This window comes from Lissotriton vulgaris, chromosome 2_1, assembly GCF_964263255.1.
Source record: "Lissotriton vulgaris chromosome 2_1, aLisVul1.2, whole genome shotgun sequence".
Classification (NCBI taxonomy): Eukaryota; Metazoa; Chordata; class Amphibia; order Caudata; family Salamandridae; genus Lissotriton; species Lissotriton vulgaris.
Genome location: NC_141687.1, coordinates 858,301,913 through 858,325,835, shown reverse-complemented (window position 1 = coordinate 858,325,835; position 23,923 = coordinate 858,301,913). Strand labels below are relative to the sequence as shown.

Here is a 23,923-nt window from a genome sequence, read left to right as displayed (position 1 = left end):
TGAGTGCAGAGTAGTGAGTGCAGAGTAGTGAGTGCAGAGTAGTGAGTGCAGAGTGCAGAGTGCAGAGTGCAGAGTGCAGAGTAGTGAGTGCAGAGTGCAGAGTAGTGAGTGCAGAGTGCAGAGTAGTGAGTGCAGAGTGCAGAGTAGTGAGTGCAGAGTGCAGAGTAGTGAGTGCAGAGTAGTGAGTGCAGAGTAGTGAGTGCAGAGTAGTGAGTGCAGAGTGCAGAGTAGTGAGTGCAGAGTGCAGAGTAGTGAGTGCAGAGTAGTGAGTGCAGAGTGCAGAGTAGTGAGTGCAGAGTAGTGAGTGCAGAGTAGTGAGTGCAGAGTAGTGAGTGCAGAGTAGTGAGTGCAGAGTAGTGAGTGCAGAGTAGTGAGTGCAGAGTAGTGAGTGCAGAGTAGTGAGTGCAGAGTAGTGAGTGTGCAGAGTAGTGAGAGTGCAGAGTAGTGAGAGTGCAGAGCAGTGAGAGTGCAGAGCAGTGAGTGTGCAGAGTAGTGAGTGTGCAGAGTAGTGAGTGTGCAGAGTAGTGAGTGTGCAGAGTAGTGAGTGTGCAGAGTAGTGAGTGTGCAGAGTAGTGAGTGTGCAGAGTAGTGAGTGTGCAGAGTAGTGAGTGTGCAGAGTAGTGAGTGTGCAGAGTAGTGAGTGTGCAGAGTAGTGAGTGTGCAGAGTAGTGAGTGTGCAGAGCAGTGAGTGCAGGTGCAGAGTGGTGTGTATTGGCAATGTAAATGACAATGCCATTTATTTATGATTTAAAGAAAAAAAAGAAATGTCATAAGCAATGCCAATTGCTCTACCTTTAATGATGCCGAGACCATTGCATTGCAAATGCTTGTTTTTGTATGTAGCCACAGTCTTCATACATGTTGCATTGCTTTACAACTCTCCACTCGTGGGGCTTAGAGAAGCTTGAAATTCTAGAATTGTTAATGATCGCTCATTCCATTTGCCTCAAATATTTTGTGTACATTACTCGACTGAGAAATACTGTGATAGAACAATGTTGTCAGCTATCCAAAAGCAAGTAATGTTTTTGTGTTCATCTGTCCAGACAACATGTTTTTTTTCTGATGGACCCAACTGCAACTTGCCCTAATAGTTGGTGGAAAGGCTAAACGCCTTTATGAATGACTGCAAGTTACCATGTTTACTGTACCTCTTTCTCTGGTAGGTGAAGCAGTAATGCTAACGCTGGCCAGCAAACTAAAGCGGGAAGATGGTGTCAAAGGGACTCGTGCATCCAGCCCAGCTTCTGATTCTACCCGCAGAGTGTCTATTCGAGATAAACTTCTTGTGAAAGGTACTCAAACTTTACTTTTCTGCTAAAGAGCTTATCTAGTTAATAATGGGAGTTTGAAAAGGCAGTCCATACCGTGCGTGTGCATAGTTCTGGGGTTTCCATTTTACAGCTTGAATTTGACCCATGTAATTAATTTACCTCCTCCCCAATTTGCTGCATCCCGGTTAACCTTTCCAAAGTATATGCATGCATGTGAGATGAATTTTACATTAAGAAAATAAGCTTGGCTAATTTTATGTCCTGGATTACATGGATATATACCTTTTACAACAGGTACTCGCCCAGTAGTACTGTAATCTTGCATATCCTTCTGCATTGTCCAATTTTATTCAATTCTGATGTTTTTTCCAGTTTTGATGTTGAAAACTTTAAATGTGAAGCTCTTGCTGAGCGAAATTCTCAACTAACCTCTCTTGGCAAAATCCAGGGTACCATCAAATCCCTTGATCAGGACCCCGTTTTAAGAGCAGCCACTGCTGTTCTTTTCGGCATATAACTCTTGTGTTTAAATTATATATATTCTGCATGTTGGATTTTCTTTGTGAATATATTCCTTTGTGTCGATTCTTCTTGCAAGAGGTGATTCAAACCAATTTTAAATCACAGCTGACAGGAAACTACTGAATATTTTGGACCTCATTTCACAAGACCTTGCTGTAACACCACATCTTAGCTGTGTGCATGTTACATACATGCTGTTACGTTTTCATATTGTCAATGTTATTGTTTCGGTTAATAAAAACCATAACAAGTTCTGTCAATACGATAACAAAATGAGTAACCATTTGCTAATTTGCTCACTAAAGACTATGGTTACATATTACATTAAGATTGGTATTTAGCAACTTTGAATCCATTACAAAGGAAAAAGGGAAAAGAATAGTAATATTTATGGACCACTTTGGCTCAAACGCACACGCCTGAAAAAAGGCAAAGTCAAAATGCCTATTGTCAGTCAGTCAAAACCACTTTATTCGATTAGTTAAAATCATAAAAGTATTCTAGACATATTTGAGACAATTAAAACATATTTTAAAATCAATTAATACAGTATTAAACATGACAAAGGTTAAAAAATAGTTAAAAAGGCTAATTACACAAATTCATTTCAGTTTGCGCCCAACAGTACAATGGACAAAATTTGATTAGCTTTCAACATTACAAATCCGATCTTAACCTTAGTCTCTTACTTCTTACAGATGCAGCCAGGAAACTAGCGGTACAATACATGATTACCGGAGAATCCAGCATCTGTAAATATAACAATGCAGGCTTGTACTGCGTAAAACTCATCTCCTTCAATATTGGTTTTAAATATTGAATCCGAGGTTCACAATAAAAGGAGCAAAAAAACAAGAAATGTGCATTGTCCTGGGTGGAAAAACCATCACATTTACATGGGGACGACTCCTCAAGCCTACACCAGTCTTTCTCGTCCCACAGGACCATATATATTTGATTGAAACGGAACTTAGTCAGTAGCCACCTATGGAAGAAATTTGTAACCACTGACAAATAAGGAGCCAACTCAAGGGATGTAGTTATCATTACATGTACCCTCACAGTGGGTTTGCATAGCTCGACCGTTTCACGCTCGGCAACGCAGAGCCTAATAAAGTTGGTCTTCACCCAAATTAGATCTGCTTTACACAGGGATTCTGGGCTGTCAAAGATCTCAGGGCGTCCAAGCTTCGCGGCCAAGGACTCAACATAGGACAGCCACTGAATATCCCTCCTGTGGTCTAATTTAAGACAGTCTTTTATGATCTTGTGGTTAAGGCTAAGGTTCGGCTTTAGCCAGAGCTTGATCCACATCAGGAGCGGAGCTAGATTTATTGTGTCTAGAATGCCTAATGTATTACAGTTGGCTGTTGCAAGCAGGAGAGTTAATTTGTTTACTAGAGACCATAGTGCTACTAGTTCCAAAAAAACACAAATTAATTGCAATGCTGGTCCAATTATCTCAAGATATACCTTACCCCGCGCAGCACCCAATATGTCCTAGGAGCCTCTTGAGCAAAAGTACATAAGCAGCAGAAGGATCAGAGATTAAGTGCTATTCAAAGTGCAGAGGGGGTGTGGCATGGGACTAGAACCCTAATGTGAGCACAGAAAGTAACTCCTTAGGTCCTCATCATCAACCAGGGGCAGGGGAATCCCCTAGTGAATGGCCATCCTGTGGAGCATACAGTTGTTCCCATATGGAGAGACCACATGGTACATAGTGCATAAGTAGCAAAGGCGATGGAAACAAAAGTGCTTAGTGTTGTGCAGAAAGACATTTTGCTACAACAGTAGCAGTCTTGCATGCGGGGTCTGTGGGAGCCTGAGCCAAAATCCTCCGCTGTTAGATGGATTAATGATCACAGGGGGTTTTATGGAGATGAGAAAGATTGAGAGAGAGAACAATGATCCTGATGGCGCGGGATGACCAGTCCAGTTAATCATACTCATCTGGGCCCATAAACATTCACACTTTAAACCGGTAATACTGCTTCAACTTCCTGCCTATCAACATTTTATTCACTTTAGGACTTATGACTTATGACTTACCAATCCTTGTCACCTGTGCTCTAAGTCCTAGGGATCAAGGGAGTTAGAATAATAGGTAGCAAATTTTGACATTTACCTTTATGGAAATAACCACAGATTCAGGAAAAGTTTTAAACCCTTTATCTATGCAATATTCTAGGAGTCAGAGGCCACAATAGAATGACCAGAAACTTTGCAAGAAAATAACTATTAAAACATAAATCTTGCAGGATTTTAGGAAGATGCCTTTAAACATTGGTACCTGGGAAGGGTAAATGTAAATGTAAATGTTTTGTACTTGTATAGCGCACAGCTACCCAACAAGGGTCTCCCGGTGCTTGTACTCATACCGCTGAGGAACCCTTCCTGGCTTTCCTTGTGAAGTGTCCACTCCTGGACACCCCCATGGTGAAACCAGGCATCCCCAGCGCTGTTGGGGGCCGTTGTGGAGATTAAGCAAGCTATTGCCCAGAGTTGCAGCGTGGGGCCCATGATTAGAATAGGCACTGAGGCGAGAATATCAGGTCAGAGGAATTTATGAGCCCGAGACCCGCCGAGGCAGGAATCGAACCCTGGTCCCAGGCCTGAGCTCTGAATCAAGGTCTGCCGCTCTAACCATTTGAGCCACACTTCTCCACATTTGAGCCACACTTCTCCACAGGGTGAGAAAGGGAAACGGCACAAGGACATACCACATGGTTTATATTTACCTAGAATGGTGCAGTGACCAACCCTGGCCACAGGCTGGGACAAGAGAATGGCTCCCGACTAATCGGGTGCCAACAAGACAGGACAGGCGCAGAACAGGTTAGGTAACCTTAGCTACGTGCAACACCAGCTTTACACCGCTCTCTACGGCTATTTCTTGGACCCCGACTCTTCCTCCGCAAACTTATAATTCTTCTGTCAGAGTGCTCGACTAGCACTCTGCTCTCGATTCTCCTCCAGCATACGTTGGGTCAGTGACAGGTCTGTGACAAGTCCGTCAATCTAACTGACTATACCTACCTTAGTTATATCATTTCAGTGTGTGTACCACCCCCTTAATGTTGCAAATTCTATGTGTTCCCTTCATTTGATTGGTCAGAAAGACGAGAAGAGGTCATCACACCATACTAAAATGAGATCATTTCCATTCGATATAGTTGATCAATGTGCCAGCCCATAATTGACTTTCCCATGCAGTTTTATTCCACCCAGCAATTTTGTTTCAAATCATATACATTGTATTTGATACAGTTCATATTTCTTCCTCTCCTGAGGTCAAATGGTCAGTTTCCCAGGAACATCGTGGGTAAGATGGGTCTTGGCAGTCATTCAATGACAATGACTTCAGAGATTTCTGGGATCATCTGCGCAGACGCAGTCTTTTCAAAATGGAGTTTGCGACACCCTTCAGGCTCAAATACGAGCTAATAACAAAGTCAAAGATAGACATATTAGAATACAAAAATAAATTAATGCACTGTATACCACTTATTTCTACTCTATCCCCATTACTTTAAGTTAACTATAGTGTTAATGGTTAAGCAGAACACACGTTTTAGTTCGAGCAAGAGCAGGTGCATTAGTATGCAAAGCATGAAGCGGCCATCTTGGCACTCTTGCGCAGCTGCAAGAGTTTTCCACAAAAAGCGAAAGATAAGCCATACCACGTAGATGTGGCAGACGCATGCGCATAAAGGATCCTGTGTTTTCGGTGGCCATTTAAGACACTCTGGTACTGTTAGTAAAAACACATATGTAAGCTTCCCCCACTTACTAGAAATGTCGTGAAATGCAAGTTTTAGTATTTACAATACATGTTGATTAATAAGTTATACATTATTTCGAGAGGGTGGAATACAAACAAGTTTCTGTACTTATGAAACCTTGCTCCATCAATCCGTTCCCAGCTTGTATGATTTAGGGGCAGAGAGCAGTGGACGGCAACTGCTCAGGTAAGTTCTGAAAGTGATTCCTCCCTCCCCTCCCATGATAAATTAATTTGTCCATGTATCTCTTAGCCACATTTTTGTCTCAGTTCAGGGATCCAGTGCGAGGTAGTCAGTTAGCAGCTTTTGGTTGGAGTTAATTTGATGGGGCTTGTGTGTTCTTGGTTGAAGCTGGACTCCCACACCTTAATAAGGCTCTTGCACCGGATTGGGTAAAACATAGTGATGATGCCTCCAAGGCTCTTGCACCTGATTGGGTAAAACCTAGAGATGATGTGTCCAGGTAGGTGCTTTCCCCCAGGGCCAGAAAGATTGGCTTCAGCAAAGACCTAGGAGCATCCAGCTTAGTACAGCAACGCAGAAGGTGTAGCCAAGACTCTCTAAAATTGCATAGCCAACAGGCCCTTCCCGCCCGCTGAGAAGCCCATGCCGGATTGAAATCAGTAACTGGTATGCCAAGTAGGCGCATGTACAGAATGTCTCTGTGCGCCTGTCCATTGATGGCATTCAGTCGATAGGGTTGTGGCTGCCCCACCTTGTACGAATTGTTCAGAGGGAAGTAGGATAGCTGAGGTCTTTAGAAGGGCGATATCCTGAAGTTTCAAAATTGATTTCAGTTGGCTATTAATTACCCTTCCCCAAGCCACATAGGTCACATACTCTGAGTTTAACACTGAAGCGTTTACTTTGAAGAAGGGAATTCCTTTTTTGCGCTTGCTCATGCCAGGGATTGTTTGGGGTCTTGAATGGGATCTTTAAACAGGCTTTGAGCGAGTCAGCTCGTGCATTTTAAGACCCGATGATTGGATTTCAAGATACCTGACTGACAGGCTAAGGATTCCCAACCCAAATTCCACTCAAAGTCTTGTCCTACGGCAGTTGAAACATTTTTTGGAAGCCTGTACACTGTGCTTAATCCAGGCTAGACGCGCAGGCCATGGGGAAGACCTAGTGGCCATTTTGCAGCATGGGTAGGAGAGTCTCCTTCATGACCCTAAGAATGGAGGCTGCTGAAGTACTTTTTAGCTTCTTATTCAGAAAGTTAATACTGTATGCAATGGCTGCACTTTTCTTTTTGAAGGAGGCTATATGGGCGGTGGATTTAGATGTTTCTGTAAACCAGATCCCTAGCCCACTGACTGAATTAATGATCTTGCTCCTCATATGCCATGTAAGATGTTTCTGTGGCGCACAAAAATCAGGACATTTGTCTTGTTTGGGTTTATTGTGAGATAGTTTTTCCTGTTACATATGTGAAGGCTGTTCAAGGCTCTGTAGGCTGACTTTAGAGTGGTCCACTCCCACTATATCTTCTGCATATTACAGTATTTGTAATTTGGATAGGCAAATGAGGGAATCGGGCAACCACCACACAGAGCTTTCACATCTGCGGTATATAGATTGAAAAGAAGGGGACACAAGAACGCATCCCGTCTTCAGCCCGCAGAAGGTGTGATTTTGGGGTTGGCAGTGTGAGGTCCTGTTCTCACTCATACCCATGTGGCAGAGTACAGGGCAATAATTGCCCATAGGAGTTTTGCCGGGACGCCCCACATTTTCAATTTTTACCATAGCTTGGGGCGATCCACACGATCAAAAGCAGCACTATAGTTAATGAAGCAGCAGAAATGACCCCTTCCAATTAAAAAGGTGAGATTGAAAAGGGTGGGGGTTAACACCTTTGCCCATCCCTCTGAGGCACATTTAAATATACTTCCCGACAGACAGTTGGGCCATGCAGCACCGTCATTTTTCATTGCTTTGAGTTTGCCTACAATGGACTGGGCGGTCAGGCACTGGATGTTGTCTGTTAATCTGTTCTGCAGCCTCCAGTCCCTTGCACCTGACAATTCTGCTAAGTTGATCTGCATATAGCTCTACTACATGCCTCATTAAAGATTCTTCTGAGACTCCGTTTTCCCTTGTTATATTAGATTTTCGTTCATTTATTTACATACAGAAGCATGCCCAATTTATTTCCTTTCGCTTTGTTCGCCCTAAGTGTGGCAGGGTATGCTCAGACGTGAGTCCCTTGTCCACTTGGCCACTGGATTCAAGATAGCCTGGCTGATGAGGATTATGAATCCGAAACTGGTCCCAGGATGCTTGTTTCCGGTCCAGGGAAGACATGGCTTGGCAGTTCGGGCTGCACTGTTCCCATGAGGCACAGGGTCAGACTGATTTGCATATAGCCATGTCTGAACTGGGGTGGCTGAGTGAACTAAAGAATGGTGATGGATTAAACCCAGATCAGTTGACTGGGGGTGAGTGTTTGATTTGTTCAAACGCTCCGTCCATCATCCCCTTTTGGATCGCTTCGATTTATTTCCTTTAGCATTTGGTAGATTTTCAGCCATTGCTTTTTGTTGAGTGGCCACCTTTAATTCCCATGTGGTTTTTCGGTCTCACCTAGGAAGCGCGTGCACGGTCATTCGAGACATGCTGTATCAATCAAATCAATAAACTTTATTTGGTATGTGAACCATAAAAATACAAAATTCATTAATTTAAAATTAAAAAATGATATATAATACATAGATTGACTGTACATAACAAAAATAATCCTCCTTGTTCCAAGTTTAAACCATTACTTTATATTATCTAGTTTATTCTACATATAATAAAACTTGCACAGAAAAAAGTACACTTGTACAGCTCCAGACCTCCCAGTCTTAAAAGGCATTTACTGAACACAACAGAAGAAAATAATCCCCCCCCAGTCCATCTTCAATTTGGTTTAAGTATAATTCTAAGGTTCATCTCCAACGTCTGTCTCGGAATGCTTTAGCGACTTTGCCCTGGTAGTCCAGCTCCATTGGAGATATTTCGCTACGGCTCAGACAAAGCATTCTTTGGTCTCTGCTCGCAAGAGCCTTAGGGCCACTACACATTAACTAGCCCCCAATTACTTACAGATTGGGAGAATCCAGGACATCCTGGGTTTTACATTCACAGGGCAAAAAAAAGTGCTGCATGTTCTCATCTGGATGCTGGCATGTTGGACAAGCCATGCTCTTGTCTACTTAGATTTCCATTTTGCACAAAGGAAATGCAAAGGAAGTGTACCATGTCTGAACCTGATACACAGTTGCCTAGCTAAAGGGGCTGAGTGTAGTTTAAAAAAAGGTTTACACATGCTGTGGGATTTAAGATATAAAAAGACAGCAGTTAAAGCTCCTTTTCTGATATTGCTCATCTCAATTGCCCATTTCTGAAAAGCGTCTTTAAGTGCGGCTTTGGGAAGAATCAAGGGGCAGTCTTAATCAGTCCAGTATTCCTCAAGGACGAATAGAGAGTGGATCTCTCTAATCAACCAAATCCAGTGGATCCTATGGTTCTCGTTTAATTCAACTATTTCTTTAAAAGCATTATAGTATTCCACTAGGGCAGGTGAGGACTTTAGTCTCTTCAAAATTAAACTGGTCTTAGCTGTGCTTTATAAATCTGTTTTAAATGCAGATCGCAGCATAGGCACAACAGGGGCATACTCTTCAGAAGCCCAATCATGGATCTTAGAAAATTGTTCTCACTTTTTCACTAACCGGATAATCCTGCATAACACTACAGCTCTGCTCCATGAAGGGCACTACCTTCCGCCTTCACATTATAAACTTTTAGAGCGGATAGGATCACCCTTGTTTTAGACGCTCAGTAAAGTCACTGTATTCCAGACACATGATGGCATAAATTCGTACTACTCTTCTTCACCTGGAAAGACCAAAGCATATTATGGCTGAAACGCATACCTAAATAATCAAGTTCTGAGGCTCTCAGGTTCTGTACCCTGTAGCGTGATGATCCCTCTAAAAGACTCATGTGGATTAATGGTCAAGAATTTAGTTTTTTATTGATTTATTGTCAACCCTCTTTTTGCACATAAGTCGCAAAGCAGTCTACCAGCATCTGTAGGCCCTTTGGGGTCTTAGACACCAGCAGATCATCATCTGCGAACAATAAAAGTGAAGATCCTCTGTGCATCGCTGTCAAAATATCCCAATTAGGTCACCACATCATTGAGGTATAGGGAGAATAAAGTCGGGGCAAGGACACATCCTTGATGGACTCCTTTGGAAGTTGCTTTTAGTTTTGTTCTCTCTCTCCAGGAGCCCCATCTGACCTGTGCATAGGTGTCCTGATGTAATTGCACTATAATATTAAATAACTCAACAGGGACCCCATTATGTTGTAGTAGCACCCATAGTTTTTCCCTGGGAACCAGATAGAATGCAGATTTAGGGTTCACAACGACCATATAAAGGAGGACCACCGTTTTCCAATAGATTGCCATAAGTATAAAGGCCTGGTCTATGGTGCTAATACTACTATGAAACCCTGCTTGCAGATGTGATAGGGCCTCAGTCTCATTAATCCACTCCTGAAGTCTGTCTACTAAAAATCTTTTGTGTAACATCAATCAAACTTTTGGGCCTACAATTTAACTGGGAGCCCCGATCACCCTTTTTGTATATTGGTACTATCTCGGCAGCCTTCCAGCTGCCAGGTATTTCAGCCCATTTAAGTATTGCATTTGACAATATGTTAATATACATGGCCCAGTTCCCTGGGTCTGCACAAAGCAAGTCACCAGGGACCCTGTCCGGACCAGCTGCTTTTTCCGCAGCAATTCAATTGATTGCTCCTAGGTTTTCGTCATATTTTCTAGTTAGTCACGATAAAGATGATGGGCATAATAGCAGACATGGTGGACATGCTTCTGGTCCATGTACTTCAGGGGCTAGGCCTAATGAAGTGTCAACTCAGAAAAAGTGATTATACCATGCCTCCAGAGGGATGTTATTGGCCACGGGATCTTTGGGGGTTCTGCCCTCTATTGGCTACCAAGGACCAGAATTTATTACAGTCCCTAGAGGTCCCAGCCTCATACAACCCATCCCAAATCCTATTTTCCCAGCTGTCACAAGCTTTGACCTGGGCCAATTTATAAAACTTCTGCTGCATCCTCACTTGCTACCGTAGATCCAAGCACAACTGTTGTTTTGCTGATTTGCAGTTCTTATTAAATCATCCTGTGGGGGCTTTCTCCTTCTTCTTTTAAAACATTTTTTGTTGCCTCTGTGTAAAGCAATCTCCCCATGATTTTAAAAAGCTTCACATGAATCAACTCACCTTCCTGTAATGGAAACTTCAAGGGGGCGAGTTTGTCCAAACTCTAAATGGCCTAATGTAACGTCTCACTCATAGCCGCTATTGATTCTGGAATAGATGCCACATTAGCCCATTTAAGTCTACATTGATCATTTGATGGATTTAAATTTGTAGAGCGAGATATTGTAATATGCTCTTGCTGGACAATCAGATTTCCTGACCATTTGCAGACGACAGCATTGTGGTCACTATCACATCTATCAATTATCATGGTATTATAATAAATGTCCACAATGGAAAGGAAAACCAAATGTAATCAATCCTGCTAGTATATTGATGTGATTGTATGTATGTGAAGCAGGTCGCTCTGATTTTGCCTGCCCATTACAGGCCCAAAGACCACAGGCAATGAGAGCTTCTGGTATGCTACCTCTGTCCATCTCTTCACAGGTCGGATCTCAAGAGAGGGAACCCCTCTATTCCTAGGCTTCCACCTCAGTGACCATCATTGTCCAGAGGTTCAAATGCAGAATTAAAATCACCATCCATTCTCGCAAAATCATAGTTTGCACTGCTTCCTATGCACCCTTGTTTTAAGACTAGTGTTTTTCTACCCCCTCTGATCCCCCGATTATATACATTCTACACATGGATCTCAACTTTATTCCCAACGATTTTAATGGTTTGTATATCTAAAGTCACCATCTTTAAAGGGCATGGTGTCATATTTAGGGAGGTGCGTATCCATATCAAGAGGCCACGAGAGGGGCGTCCCCGTCCAGTGGAGGTTGTAGGTACATACTTTTTTAGGAAGCCTATATGCAGGCGGCCAAGGCCCAAGACTCCTGAATCAGGCAAGTATCAAACTGGTCAATAAACTGACCCCAATCAGGGTCCCCACGCTTGGACTATAGCCCAACCACTTTCCAAGATAAGATATATTTATATTGGCCAGCTTCTGGATTTGAACAGGTGTTGTAAACACCTCTGTTTCTCCCAAAGAGGATGCTGTAAACAGTTGGGGATTTCCAGAGGTGTTTATATACTGCAGATGGCTAGCGGCCATACAAAATTCTATATTTATGCCCGTTCTGGAGATACTTCTCTCTCCCATTCAGTCCACCCTTGAGAGCCCCGAATCGTTGCCCCTATCTCTGTTAATAAAGACAGCTGCTGGGGGAGCAGGATGAGGTGGTCTACATTTGAATTGCATTTGAGTGCCCACCGGTGGATTTTCCTTAAGTTATATTCTCACAAGACCTTCTACCGTTTTAAGAGCCTTAAGCTAAAGTTCTCTGTAGTCAAAGGGCCCCCCATTATATGAAGGGTCGTTGGATCTCTTAGTGGCTAGAATATCTTTGCGTATTAGTAGCCTTTCTGTATTGGTCTTCTATAATGAATGGATTAATTGGATAACGATTCGCATTCTAGGGCATAAAGATTTTCCAGATGGGGCGGAACCTGGTGAGGGGGACGTACAGAAAACGTCAATGGAGCTAAACACATATCATACCATACGGTCTGTGGGGTGGGTGTATTAGCGACCGCTATCCTATCCTTTTTTTGTTTGCTCTATCAACGTTAAGTATGCATTATTGGGCAGAGGGTGAACAGACTTATTTTTATGCGCAATTCCAATAGGCTTAAGTTTATCAACCTCCGCTAACACAATCGCCAGCCGTGCCCTCAATTCAACAATCTCTTCCTGTAGTCTTTATACAAGAGTAATAACTATAGGCATCCCCATTCCCTCATCATTACCAGTACTCGTGTGCAACACTAGATTAGCATCGGATTCCTCAGGCATCCAGTGTGTTCTATTCGCACTTGTCCCCTCCTCGGCATTATCAATACCAGTTTGGATTTCTGAAAATACATACAATCTACCAGAGCACACAAACGCAGGTTCGACTGTGGACCACCCCCTGGTTAAATGGACCATTTGTGAAGGAATTGATCTCATTCATCCCTGGGATCTCTGGTTGCTGGGGAGCATTTACACTTTGTGATAGGTTATTAGGCCTCCGTTTAGTTGTAAACATTGGGCTATTTTCCCAGTCTCCACCTTCTTTCGTTTTTTTGCATTTGGCTACCCTATTCCACCCCCCCCCCCCCCCACCCCCACCTCCCTTCCCCCTCCCAGGAGGGACTCCACCTCCTCAATAAGAGTCTCTATGTCCTCCGTGGAGCTAGATGTAAATGTGTTGGTAACCGTTCAAGAGCTTTTCTTCTTCCCAGGATCAGTAGCTTTACGCTTACCGATCGAGACCATTTAAAAACAATAAACACTGGAAAGCAATCAGCACCTAAAGCAAAAGCCAAGGGGAGTGTCCTTGCCCTGTATTTTCTTGGCACGTACGGGTGCAGGGCGGGCCCTCCCATGGCCTACGCCACAGGAGGTGGAGACGCACTTTATAGTGCGGGAAAAGCAGAGTCAGTCCCTCCTGTTGCCACAAGGGATGATGGGACACAGAGTCCCTGATTCCGGTGAGTCCTGCTGCCCTGCCAGCACGTGCCATATGCTTTATCTACTGTATGAGCTTTCGGCACGCCCATCTGTTTTCATTAATTCCTTTGTTGACAAGATGGATTGTAGCCATTAGGTCTAACATAAGTAGAGGTTTATTAAGTAAGTTACAGGATGGTTGTTCATCAGATCAGCTGTTGAGGCCCCACCAGGAGCAGCATCTTTGCTGTTCAGCCCACTATCTGTCATTCCTCCAGTCCACCAGGCACACCAACATGCTACTCAGTCATCAGGCATTCCAACATTCCACACACACACTCATGCATACTGACTGAGCAGAGGGAAATCTAAGTACAACACATCCTCTTCCCTTGAGAAAACAAGGAACAAAAAATAGTTACAACATTGTGTGAAGGTAAACACAACTATGCAGAAAGATTATTACAACAGTGCATACAGGTAAATATAACTTTGGTGAAGAAGAGTATGCAGTGAATGAGAACAAGGGAGAAGCATAAAGGTAAGTGCAGATTCCAGAAGAACTGAGGATGGAAGAATGATTGAAGATGGACAACAAGGAAAAGAGTGCATAATGGAAAATCAGGATATAGCACATCCCCTTCCCTTGGGAAAATAATTAAGAAAAATCCGAAATTCAAAAGTGTAAGAGGAACCAGAGGTGCACAGAAAACAATAATGAGGAGGAGTAGTATCTCCAAATGTGAGACAGAGAAAACTAAATATAAGCAATATACTTGGTAAATGAGGATAGGAGAGTTATCCTCTTTACAACAATTTTAAAATTCAAATACAGCATAGTAATAATGTGCAGTGTTTGGAGAAAAGTGGACACCAAGAAGGTGTAAAACCCAAACCATTTCTACACACCATGCACTAATGAGGGAATTGTGCAGGACTGGGAAAATGTAGGACACCAGCGAAGTGTAAATTCCAAGCCTTTCGCCCCCATCTGCACGCCTCATACACTGCCTGTGTAGGGTACACGACCCATTACAAACCAAAATATGGGTACACGGCCCATTGCACATTGCAAAACAACATATGCATACACTGCCCATTGCGCATTGTCCACTACAGAGTGGGAACACTTCCCATTGCGCACTAAACATTTTAGGAATAGGGTCCACTGCGGATTGCGCAAGTAAAATTAAATAAGTATAAAGGGAAAAAAACGCACTCTGCTAGGTAAAATAATATGTGGGTAATGCCAGTGTAAAGGATACACAACCTACAATGTTTAAAAGTAGTGTAAAGGGTGACAAACCGACACTGTTAGGCATATCAATATAAAGGGTACATCAAGTGTAAAGGGTGTGCACAACCCACACTGAATGAAAAAAAAAAAAGGTGTGTGGAGACCAGCTCCTACACAACAGATACCCTAAAGAAAAAAAAACTAGAATCCTAAAGGTATATAGAGCAGACAAATAAGTAATGATAAACAACATACTTGGAAAGGCATGGGCGTGAAATATACCTGTAATGACATCAAAAGTTGCAACATAATATAGGCCATCAAGACAGCAAGTGCATAAAAATGCATGACACACAGTAATGGATTGAAGCAAAGCAGGCAATAAAAATAATAAATAAAAGCAAATGCTTCACTGCGACACCATCCTCACTTGACTGCACAGCATCCAATAAATGAAGAATGCACAAGTTTGTCCTGAAGATTGTAGTTTCATTTCAGCAAGTGTGTTGTAGAAGCTGCACTGCTAATCTTCCAAGTGCCTTGTGTCAGGAATTTACACTGATCACAAACTGATGTCCAAAGTCAGGATATTCGGTTTATCGGGAACGCTGCCAAGAGATCACAGCAATAAACCTACTTTGAACAGCCACAGAGCTCGACAGGGAAACGGACAGGAGAACCAATGGCGCCTTGATGTTGCGCAAGAGCGCCGTTGAATTTAACTTAATTGAGCTGAGAGCGGCAGTGAAATTAACTTTATTGTGCCACACCCGCACTGACAAAAAAAAAAGTAGATAGCGTCACAGAATTGCAGGACTGCAGTAAAAGATCAAGATGGAGGCACTCACTGGTGACGCCGCGCCAGATGGGTCCCGGCGTCACCGTGCAGTAAAGCTCAGCAGGAAGACTCATCACGTCACAGGCGCTGGAGGTAGGAGAGTCTGCGCGCGTTGAGTTTAAGCACAGAGTGGAGGCTCGTGAGCAGTTTCAATAATTGCGGTTGAACTGCCAAAGTACAATGGTACACAGTGGATTGTAGCCATGAGGTATGACATAAGTAGATGTTTATTAAGTAAGTTACAGGATGGTTGTTCATCAGTTCAGCTGTTAAGAGGCCCCACCAGGAGCAGCATCTTTGCTGCTCAGCCCACTCTCTCTAGCTGTCATTCCTCCAGTCCACCAGGCACACCAACATTCTACTCAGTCATCAGGCATTCCTCACACACACACTCGTGCATACTGGCTGAGCAGCAGGAAATCGAAGTACAACATCCTTCATGTACGTTTAGAAGTTCCTTCCTTCGTTTTTGTTGGTGAATAGTTTTTTTGATCCTCCTTTTGCTGTTTGGGTCATGCCCTGGAGACTGGCCCTGTTACATGGATCAATTTTCTTTTGCCTTGGCTTGTTTGGCTTGCCAAACACACTCAGCCGAGGTCTGCAAATCATGTCCTTATCTTGTTTTCCAATGTCTTTGGTTTCGCAAGTGCTTTTTCAGCCAGAGGCTGTTTTTCATCCTGAAACATTTTTGCTTTCATTAGCTCAAATGTCAACCCGCCTCAGTACCAGTGCAGAACTACCTCTGCATCCATGCAGCACCTCCGCATCTGCGCAGCGCGACCACAGCATCACTCAAACAGCCCAGCATCTTCTCTGGTTCACTCAACAGCACCACCTCTGCTTCAGCGTTCCACCAGTGCAGCACCAACTCATCACTCAGCGCCCCCTGAGCACCAGCACATCACCTGAGCACCATCAAAGCATCACTTATCACCTGAGCACCGTCAAAGCATCACTTGGCACCACCTCCGCGCAAGCGCACCACCACCATCTCAGCACAAGTGCAGCACATCCTCCACACCAGCACAGAATCGGTGCAGCAGCAGCATCACCACCTCTGTATCAGTGCAGCAGCAGCACCACCACCATCTCAGTGCAGCACCATAACCACAACCTTCGCGTCAGTGCAGCAACACCACACCGGCCTCAGTGCAGCAGCTCCACCACCTCAACATCCTTGTACCACAGCCATCAGGGCAGCAACAGCACCACCACCTTGTCATCAATGCACCACCGCCAGTGCAGCATCAACTCTGCTTCAGCGCAGGCCCTCCTCAGCACCAGCTCATCACCACCCCTGTATCAGCACAGCACCACCACCTGCCCATCACTCCAATCTCCGCATCAGAGCAGCCTCACCGCAACAGCAACTTTGCACCAAGCAGTACCACTTTAGCATCAGCGCAGTATAGGTTTAAGCACAGCACCAACTCAGCAGCACCTGCGCCACTGCAGCCTCACTCTGCGCCACCGCAGCATCACTCTGCGCCACAGCAGCATCACTCTTACCACCGCATCACTCTGCTCCACCTACCGCAGCATCACTCTGCGCCACCTACCGCAGCATCACTCTGCGCCACCTACCGCAGCATCACTCTGTGCCACCTACCGCAGCATCACTCTGCGCCACCTACCGCAGCATCACTCTGCGCCACCTACCGCAGCATCACTCTGCGCCACCTACCGCAGCATCACTCTGCGCCACCTACCGCAGCATCACTCTGCGCCACCTACCGCAGCATCACTCTGCGCCACCTACCGCAGCATCACTCTGCGCCACCTACCGCAGCATCACTCTGCGCCACCTACCGCAGCATCACTCTGCGCCACCTACCGCAGCATCACTCTGCGCCACCTACCGCAGCATCACTCTGCATCACTCTGGGCCAGCGCAGCATCACCTCAGCATCACTCTGGGCCAGCGCAGCATCACCTCAGCATCACTCTGGGCCAGCGCAGCATCACCTCAGCATCACTCTGGGCCAGCGCAGCATCACCTCAGCATCACTCTGGGCCAGCGCAGCATCACCTCAGCATCACTCTGGTCCAGCGCAGCATCACCCTGGTCCAGCGCAGCATCACCTCAGCATCACTCTGGGCCAGCGCAGCATCACCCTGGTCCAGCACAGCATCACCTCAGCATCACTCTGGGCCAGCGCAGCATCACCTCAGCATCACTCTGGGCCAGCGCAGCATCACCTCAGCATCACTCTGGGCCAGCGCAGCATCACCTCAGCATCACTCTGGGCCAGCGCAGCATCTCCTCAGCATCACACTGGGCCAGCGCAGCATCTCCTCAGCATCACTCGGGGCCAGCGCAGCATCTCCTCAGCATCACTCGGGGCCAGCGCAGCATCACCTCAGCATCACTCGGGGCCAGCGCAGCATCACCTCAGCATCACTCTGGGCCAGCGCAGCATCACCTCAGCATTACTCGGGGCCAGCGCAGCATCACCTCAGCATTACTCGGGGCCAGCACAGCATCACCTCAGCATTACTCGGGGCCAGGGCAGCATCTCCTCAGCATCACTCGGGGCCAGGGCAGCATCTCCTCAGCATCACTCGGGGCCAGGGCAGCATCTCCTCAGCATCACTCTGCGCCAGCGCAACAGCATCACTCATCACCACTTGAACCCCGGCGCAGCCCCCACTCTGCACCAGCGCAACAGCATCTCCTCAGCATCACTCTGCGCAACAGCATCACTCATCACCACCTGAGCCCCGGCGCAGCCCCACCTCTGCTCCAGCGCAGCCCCACCTCATTCTGCCCTCGGAATCTGGCATCTGTTGATTATCCCCTAGTGTTCATCCCCTGCTTGTGTTGTAATTCAAGTACTATTTACCAACCTCCACCCTCTTGTTGTTTATACCTCCCCCAACAAACAAGAACGCTAAGAAAACAAGCTTTAGAGCAGGCAGGAAGAAGTTGCCAGCATTGCAAGGACAAAGAAACTAGATGACCTGTTGTAATGTTAATTCTTTTTTAAAAGGTTTGTTCTTCTGTACGTAATGTCTTCTTGGTTATATATAAGGTAACAAAATTCCTTAGCACTTTATATTTAGCTTTTCAACATGCTGCACCTTGTCCACACTGCTCTACAACCTAGCTTAAAGACACTGGCAAAGCCAATAACTCTGGCTAAACACACAAGGTCCCAAAGTCAAAACCTATTGGCTATGCCAATGCTTGTTATCTGCTGATTACGCAGATTTGTGATGGCCATTGTGGATTTTATCGTAGGGTTTATTTAATGGGCACGCAGGGCCCTACTTAGTGCTCTTTTTATTAAGATGATTGCCTTATTGAGTTTATATTGAAGGCCCACCGTCCCATCAGCCCTTGCATACTCCTGGCGGTGTATGGCAACTAAACACACAAGATGATGGACGGAATGTTGCACAATGGCAAAACATTCACCCCAGTCACATATCTGGGTTAAATCCATTGTTATTTTGCTCACCAAGCCACCCCAGTTCAGACATGGCTAAATGCAAATCAGTCTTGACCCTGTGCCTTATGGGAACAGTCCAGACCGAACTGCCAAGCCATGTCTTCCCTGGACCGGAATCAAGCATCCTAGGATCGGTTTCTGGCTATCCGCCTTCATCAGCCAGGATAGCTTGACTCCAGTGACGTACTGAGCATGGGACCCACGTCTGGGCATACCCTTCCCACATAGGGGATCCCGTGCTCACTACGCCACTGAAGTCAAGCTATCCTGGCTGATGACGCCTGATAGCCAGAAACTGGTCTTAGGATGTTTGATTCCGGTCCATGGAAGACATGGCTTGGCAGTTCGGGCTGGATTGCTCTCATGAGGCACAGCGTCAAGACTGATTTGCATATGGCCATGTCTGAACTGGGGTGGCTTGGTGAGCAAAATAACGATTGATTAAACCCAGATCTGTGACTGGGGGTGAATGTTTTGCCATTGTGCAACATTCCGTCCATCATCTTGTGTGTTTTGCTGTTCACCCTATGTGAAAAGGGTATGCCCAGACGTGGTTCTCGTGCTCACTACACCACTGGAGTCAAGCTATCCTGGCTGATGACGGCTGATAGCCAGAAACTGGTCTTAGGATGCTTGATTCCGGTCCAGGGAAGACGTGGCTTGGCAGTTCGGGCAGGATTGTTCTCATGAGGCACAGGTTCAAGACTGATTTGGATATGGCCATGTCTGAACTGGGGTGGCTTGGTGAGCCAAATAACGATGGATTAAACCCAGATATGTGACTGGGGGTGAATGTTTTGCCATTGTGCAAGATTCCATCCATCATCTTGTGTGTTTTGGTGTATGGCAACTACCAGGAAATCCATTAGCTTATTTAGGGAACAATGAATGATTCAATCAATCAGGGAATTGTCATGTGTGCTACTCACCCTTGTGGGTCTCAGGGCGCTGGGGGGTGGCAATGGGGGGGTGGGGGGGAAGCAGCTTTGGTCCATCAAAGAGCCAGGTCTTGAAGGTCTTCCTGAAGATGTGCAGAGAGGGGGTGCATCTGATGTCTATCTGGAGCTTGTTCCAGGTCTTGGCCGCAATGTAGGAGTAGGCTCTCCCACCCATCCTGTTGCCTTTTTAGTGATGAATGTTATGTAATATACACAATATGCATATTTTTACTCTGCATTTAATGGTCAGAAATCAGATTTTTTCATTTTTTTTTATTTTACGGGGGTGACTACTCGCCTCAAGGGATAATCACAACCCTTGTCTGCTTGCAGCCTTAAATTTACTAAATTAACCTGCCCTCAACCCCTGGTAACTATGGCACAGAGCAGACAGGCTTGCCTTAGAGGCAATGTGAAAAGTATTTATGCAGTACGAAAACCGTAATCAAGTCAAAATGCGAAACAATAAAAATACCATCCTGAATCCGAAATGCACAGTAAAATTTGATAAACAAGAAAATCCAATCAGGAGACCTAAAGATATATATATTTTTAAAAATGTATATGAAAATGGTGCCAAAAAGTGTCTGTGATAGTCTATGGTTGTGGGAGTCTGGGACTAGGGTGTAATTTGAAGCTGACTGTGATGGAGAACTGCTTGGATACACCAACCAAGTTCATCCTTGTCATAGATTTTACCATAGGAGTACACTTTTAAAGCAACCCTCCCCCCGCCCCCGCCGCACGACCACAGAGGAGGCATCTAGAGATTCACTGGGTGTCTGGAAGATCAGCAGTTTCTACTCAGCTGGGTACTTCCAGGAAAATGTTTCTTGCCGTTGGTTGTCTGTTGTACCTACGCTGGATGTTAGCCATCTGACCCTAGCAGTCCATTTATTTGTCCTGGGTACAAGAGGCAGCAGCTCCAGTCCGTCAGGCCTCCTCTCAGGTCAGACAGCAGATCTGGTCCACTTCTGATCTTCTGCAGGGCTCAAATGTGTTCTCAAGTGGGTGTCTGGAGGTGCCACACTTATGCCTAACATTAGCTAATGGTTGTGGGCAGTGCTTAAATGGAGTCTGCGGCTGCCGCTAAGGACCACAGGCACTTATTTTTGGGGACCAGCTCTTATTTTTCTGATTCTGATTTACAGAGAGCACAACAGAAAAATGCACAAATAGAAAAGAGTACGAAGAGATAGGTGGAAAAACAGCCACAATAAGGGAAAACCAGGGCAGCAAGAGTGCGATAAAGGGGCATGAAGTGTCTGGTAGTGGATTAAGAGTCATGATGTGGTTTAAGACTTCCAGACTTTGAATTTGGCTGGTTAAAGTTTAATTGCACCGATTGCGGGTTTTTGAGCACAGCTTTGGGCACCAGCACTCTTTTACAAATTAAGCACTGTGTGTGGTGACTCCTGGCCCCCTCTAACCAATAAGTCAAAGGTTCCTTTGGCCACCCTACCCACTTTTTTCAGTAATTCTTGTTTTTGTTACTGCCAACAGGTCCAAAATCCATGTGTTCGAGCATTTTCAAGCTAACAGAGGTCTTCTGACAAGCTATACTTGAGCGAGTGAGAGATCGAGAGAGATTGATATATAGAGAGGCTAGATGGATATAGAGATGTGCCAACAACAAACCGTGAGACAGACGTTTGGTTACTCCAGTATTGGAGCTTTCATAGATTCACATGCCTGAATTGTTCCCCGTCGTCGAGACTGGAGTCTCCAGTATATAAAAAAGCAATGCTTAGCAGTATAGCAAACTGAAAGAGGCCTAGGCCCATTTCCCTTTTGCAACCCATAACACTGGTTATTTAAAATGGACCAAACTTTTCCCTTAACCAATCCGAGCTCCTCACCCTCTAGAACCCTCCTCACACTCTAGAACCCTCCTGAGAGAACCTCTTGCTCCTCAGATTTTCTACTGCACGTTGTGCTAGGGAGTCTCCTTTGAGCTCTGCTCAAACTCTCAAGTTCTACCCACTTTGACTGGGATTTGAGGTACTCTCTTTTTCCAAATGTACTTATTTGAAGATCCTTATTCTTCTACCATGGCTGACAAGGAGAAAAAAAGGATTTATTTAGAGCTCGTGCCACCTGCTCTAAAAAGGACTTTATACAGATGACTCTCATAAAGACTGCATATACTGCCTCTATCCAGACCATCAGGCGAAGGATTGTAAGGTATGTCGTACTTTTATCAAACAAAACCTTGAGGGATCGTCATGGAAGACTACTACTTTGGCTTCAGAAGGTTAAAGCCAGTAAGGAGATCCTCTCAAGTGATAGTGAGGAGGAGTCATCTTCGTCTAGGAGATCTCAAAAAAGGAACAGATCTCCTCAGGCTCATACCTCAGGCGAGAGACCCGAGCAGGCCCCTAAAAAGACCGCCCCAGGGTCTTCAGGGCACAGTCATTCAAAATCTCCTTCAGGCAAAACTAAGGAGAAGGATCGTGCTTCAGAGGTGAAAAAAGTAAAGAAAACTACCTCAGAGCCTTCAAAATCTCCTCCCAGGGTCAAGATTACTATCAAAAAGCCATCCTCCACACCTTCTGAGAAGAAAGATAAAAAATACACTGTAGACGGGATAGTCAACAAGGAAAATTACATCATCGTCAACGAAAACAGCATAGTCTTCATCGACGAAGCATGAGGTAAAGGCTGTTTCTAAGGCTTTATCGCAGTTAACCCTTCCACCATCGACAAAAGTGTCGACAACAAGCCCTTCGACTACGCCCATGGCTACATTAACATCGTCGACTGGATCGTCGACGACGACGGTTACAATAGCGTCGACGCCGGTGATGGCGGCGACAACGATCTCGTCGACGAGGGAAACACCCCAGAAAAACGCTTTTTGGCCTGGAAAAGAACAATCACACCAGAAATTACATCTCCAAGAAAAGTGTCTCCATTAGTTCCTTCTCACCTTCTAGAGGAAGAGGACTCCGAGGTCGAAGATGAAGGTGGTCCGTTTGGATATGCTAGTAGCCTATCGCAGTTAAGGGTGAAATACCAGGAAGAAGACTCGGTGGATGAGCATGAAGGATTTCAAGATCATCCCCAACAGCAGCAACAATTCCACCAGGAGCATCACGAGGAGATGACAAGTGTACCGTCCTCTTTATTGAAGGATCTACAAGTCATGTTAGAAGATTATAGGAGAAGATATCCAGTGCCTCAGACCTCTAAGGAAATTCCCAAAGATTACGCCTAGACCACGCTCTGTACCGGGTACACCAGTGCGAAGGCGGGAGATCTTGCCGGAGCCTCTTCCTAAATCTCCACCACCAAGATCTCAGCAGGAACCAGATACCACGGATGATGACCATGAAGGAGAGATTACAGACCCTAGCAGAGAGTGGGACGACTATCTCATTCCGTCACCCCCGTCTCCTACACCGAAACCTGTGGATTCTCCACCAGAGGACATTGGTGGGTTTCATAACCTGATGGAAAGGGCCACTAAAAGATTTGCACTTACCATGGTGGAGGATAAAGCTGAATGTTTCTTATATGACTGTAAGGAACCCTATCAAAGATCTGTTCGGTCCTTACCTATTGTAAGTCATATTTGGGAGGAAGGCCTAAAGGTTATAGAAACGCCAGCTACAGTGACTCCAGTGCTCGCCAGACTGGACAAAAAATATGAAGTGCCTGCAGATGCTCCAGCGTGTCTTTTGGGTCATCCCAAACCGGACTGTTATTACACAGGCGGCGCAACAAAAATCGAGAAATCCGTCAGCTCCAATTACGGCACCCCCAGACAGGGAAGGTAGGAGGCTGGACAACGCAGGAAAGAGATTTTCCTCAATGTCGGCTCTACTAGTAAAAGCTGCAAATGCCCTGGCCATTCTGGGGAGATATGACAGACCAATGTGGTGCGACCTTTTGCCATATATTGACCATGTACCAGAACCAGAGAGACAAGAGGCCAGGAAAATTCTTCAGGAGGATAAGAGGACTTCTGCAGAAGTCATAGATTGCGCTATGGATATAGCGACTACAGCATTTAGGTCTCTGGGATGAGCAGCGCTCTGCGCAGACAAGGGTGGTTAAGAGCGACGGCTTTTAGACCGGAGGTCCAGAATAAGGTCTTAGACCTTCCCTTCAATGGTGAAGATTTATTTAGCAAGCATGATGAC

The 23,923-nt window shown here is 45.3% G+C and overlaps 1 protein-coding gene across 2 annotated transcripts in view; it reads left to right on the top strand.

Annotated features, from left to right (window-relative positions):
- UBE2F (ubiquitin conjugating enzyme E2 F (putative)) overlaps positions 1-23,923 on the top strand; it is a 1,298,841-nt gene that overhangs the window by 113,230 nt on the left and 1,161,688 nt on the right. For both annotated transcript variants that reach the window (XM_086956339.1, XM_086956340.1), the window contains one exon: positions 1,167-1,295. In XM_086956339.1, the coding sequence (XP_086812465.1) occupies positions 1,178-1,295 (118 nt within the window). In that variant the 5' untranslated portion in view covers positions 1,167-1,177. The remainder of the gene's footprint in view (positions 1-1,166; positions 1,296-23,923) is intronic.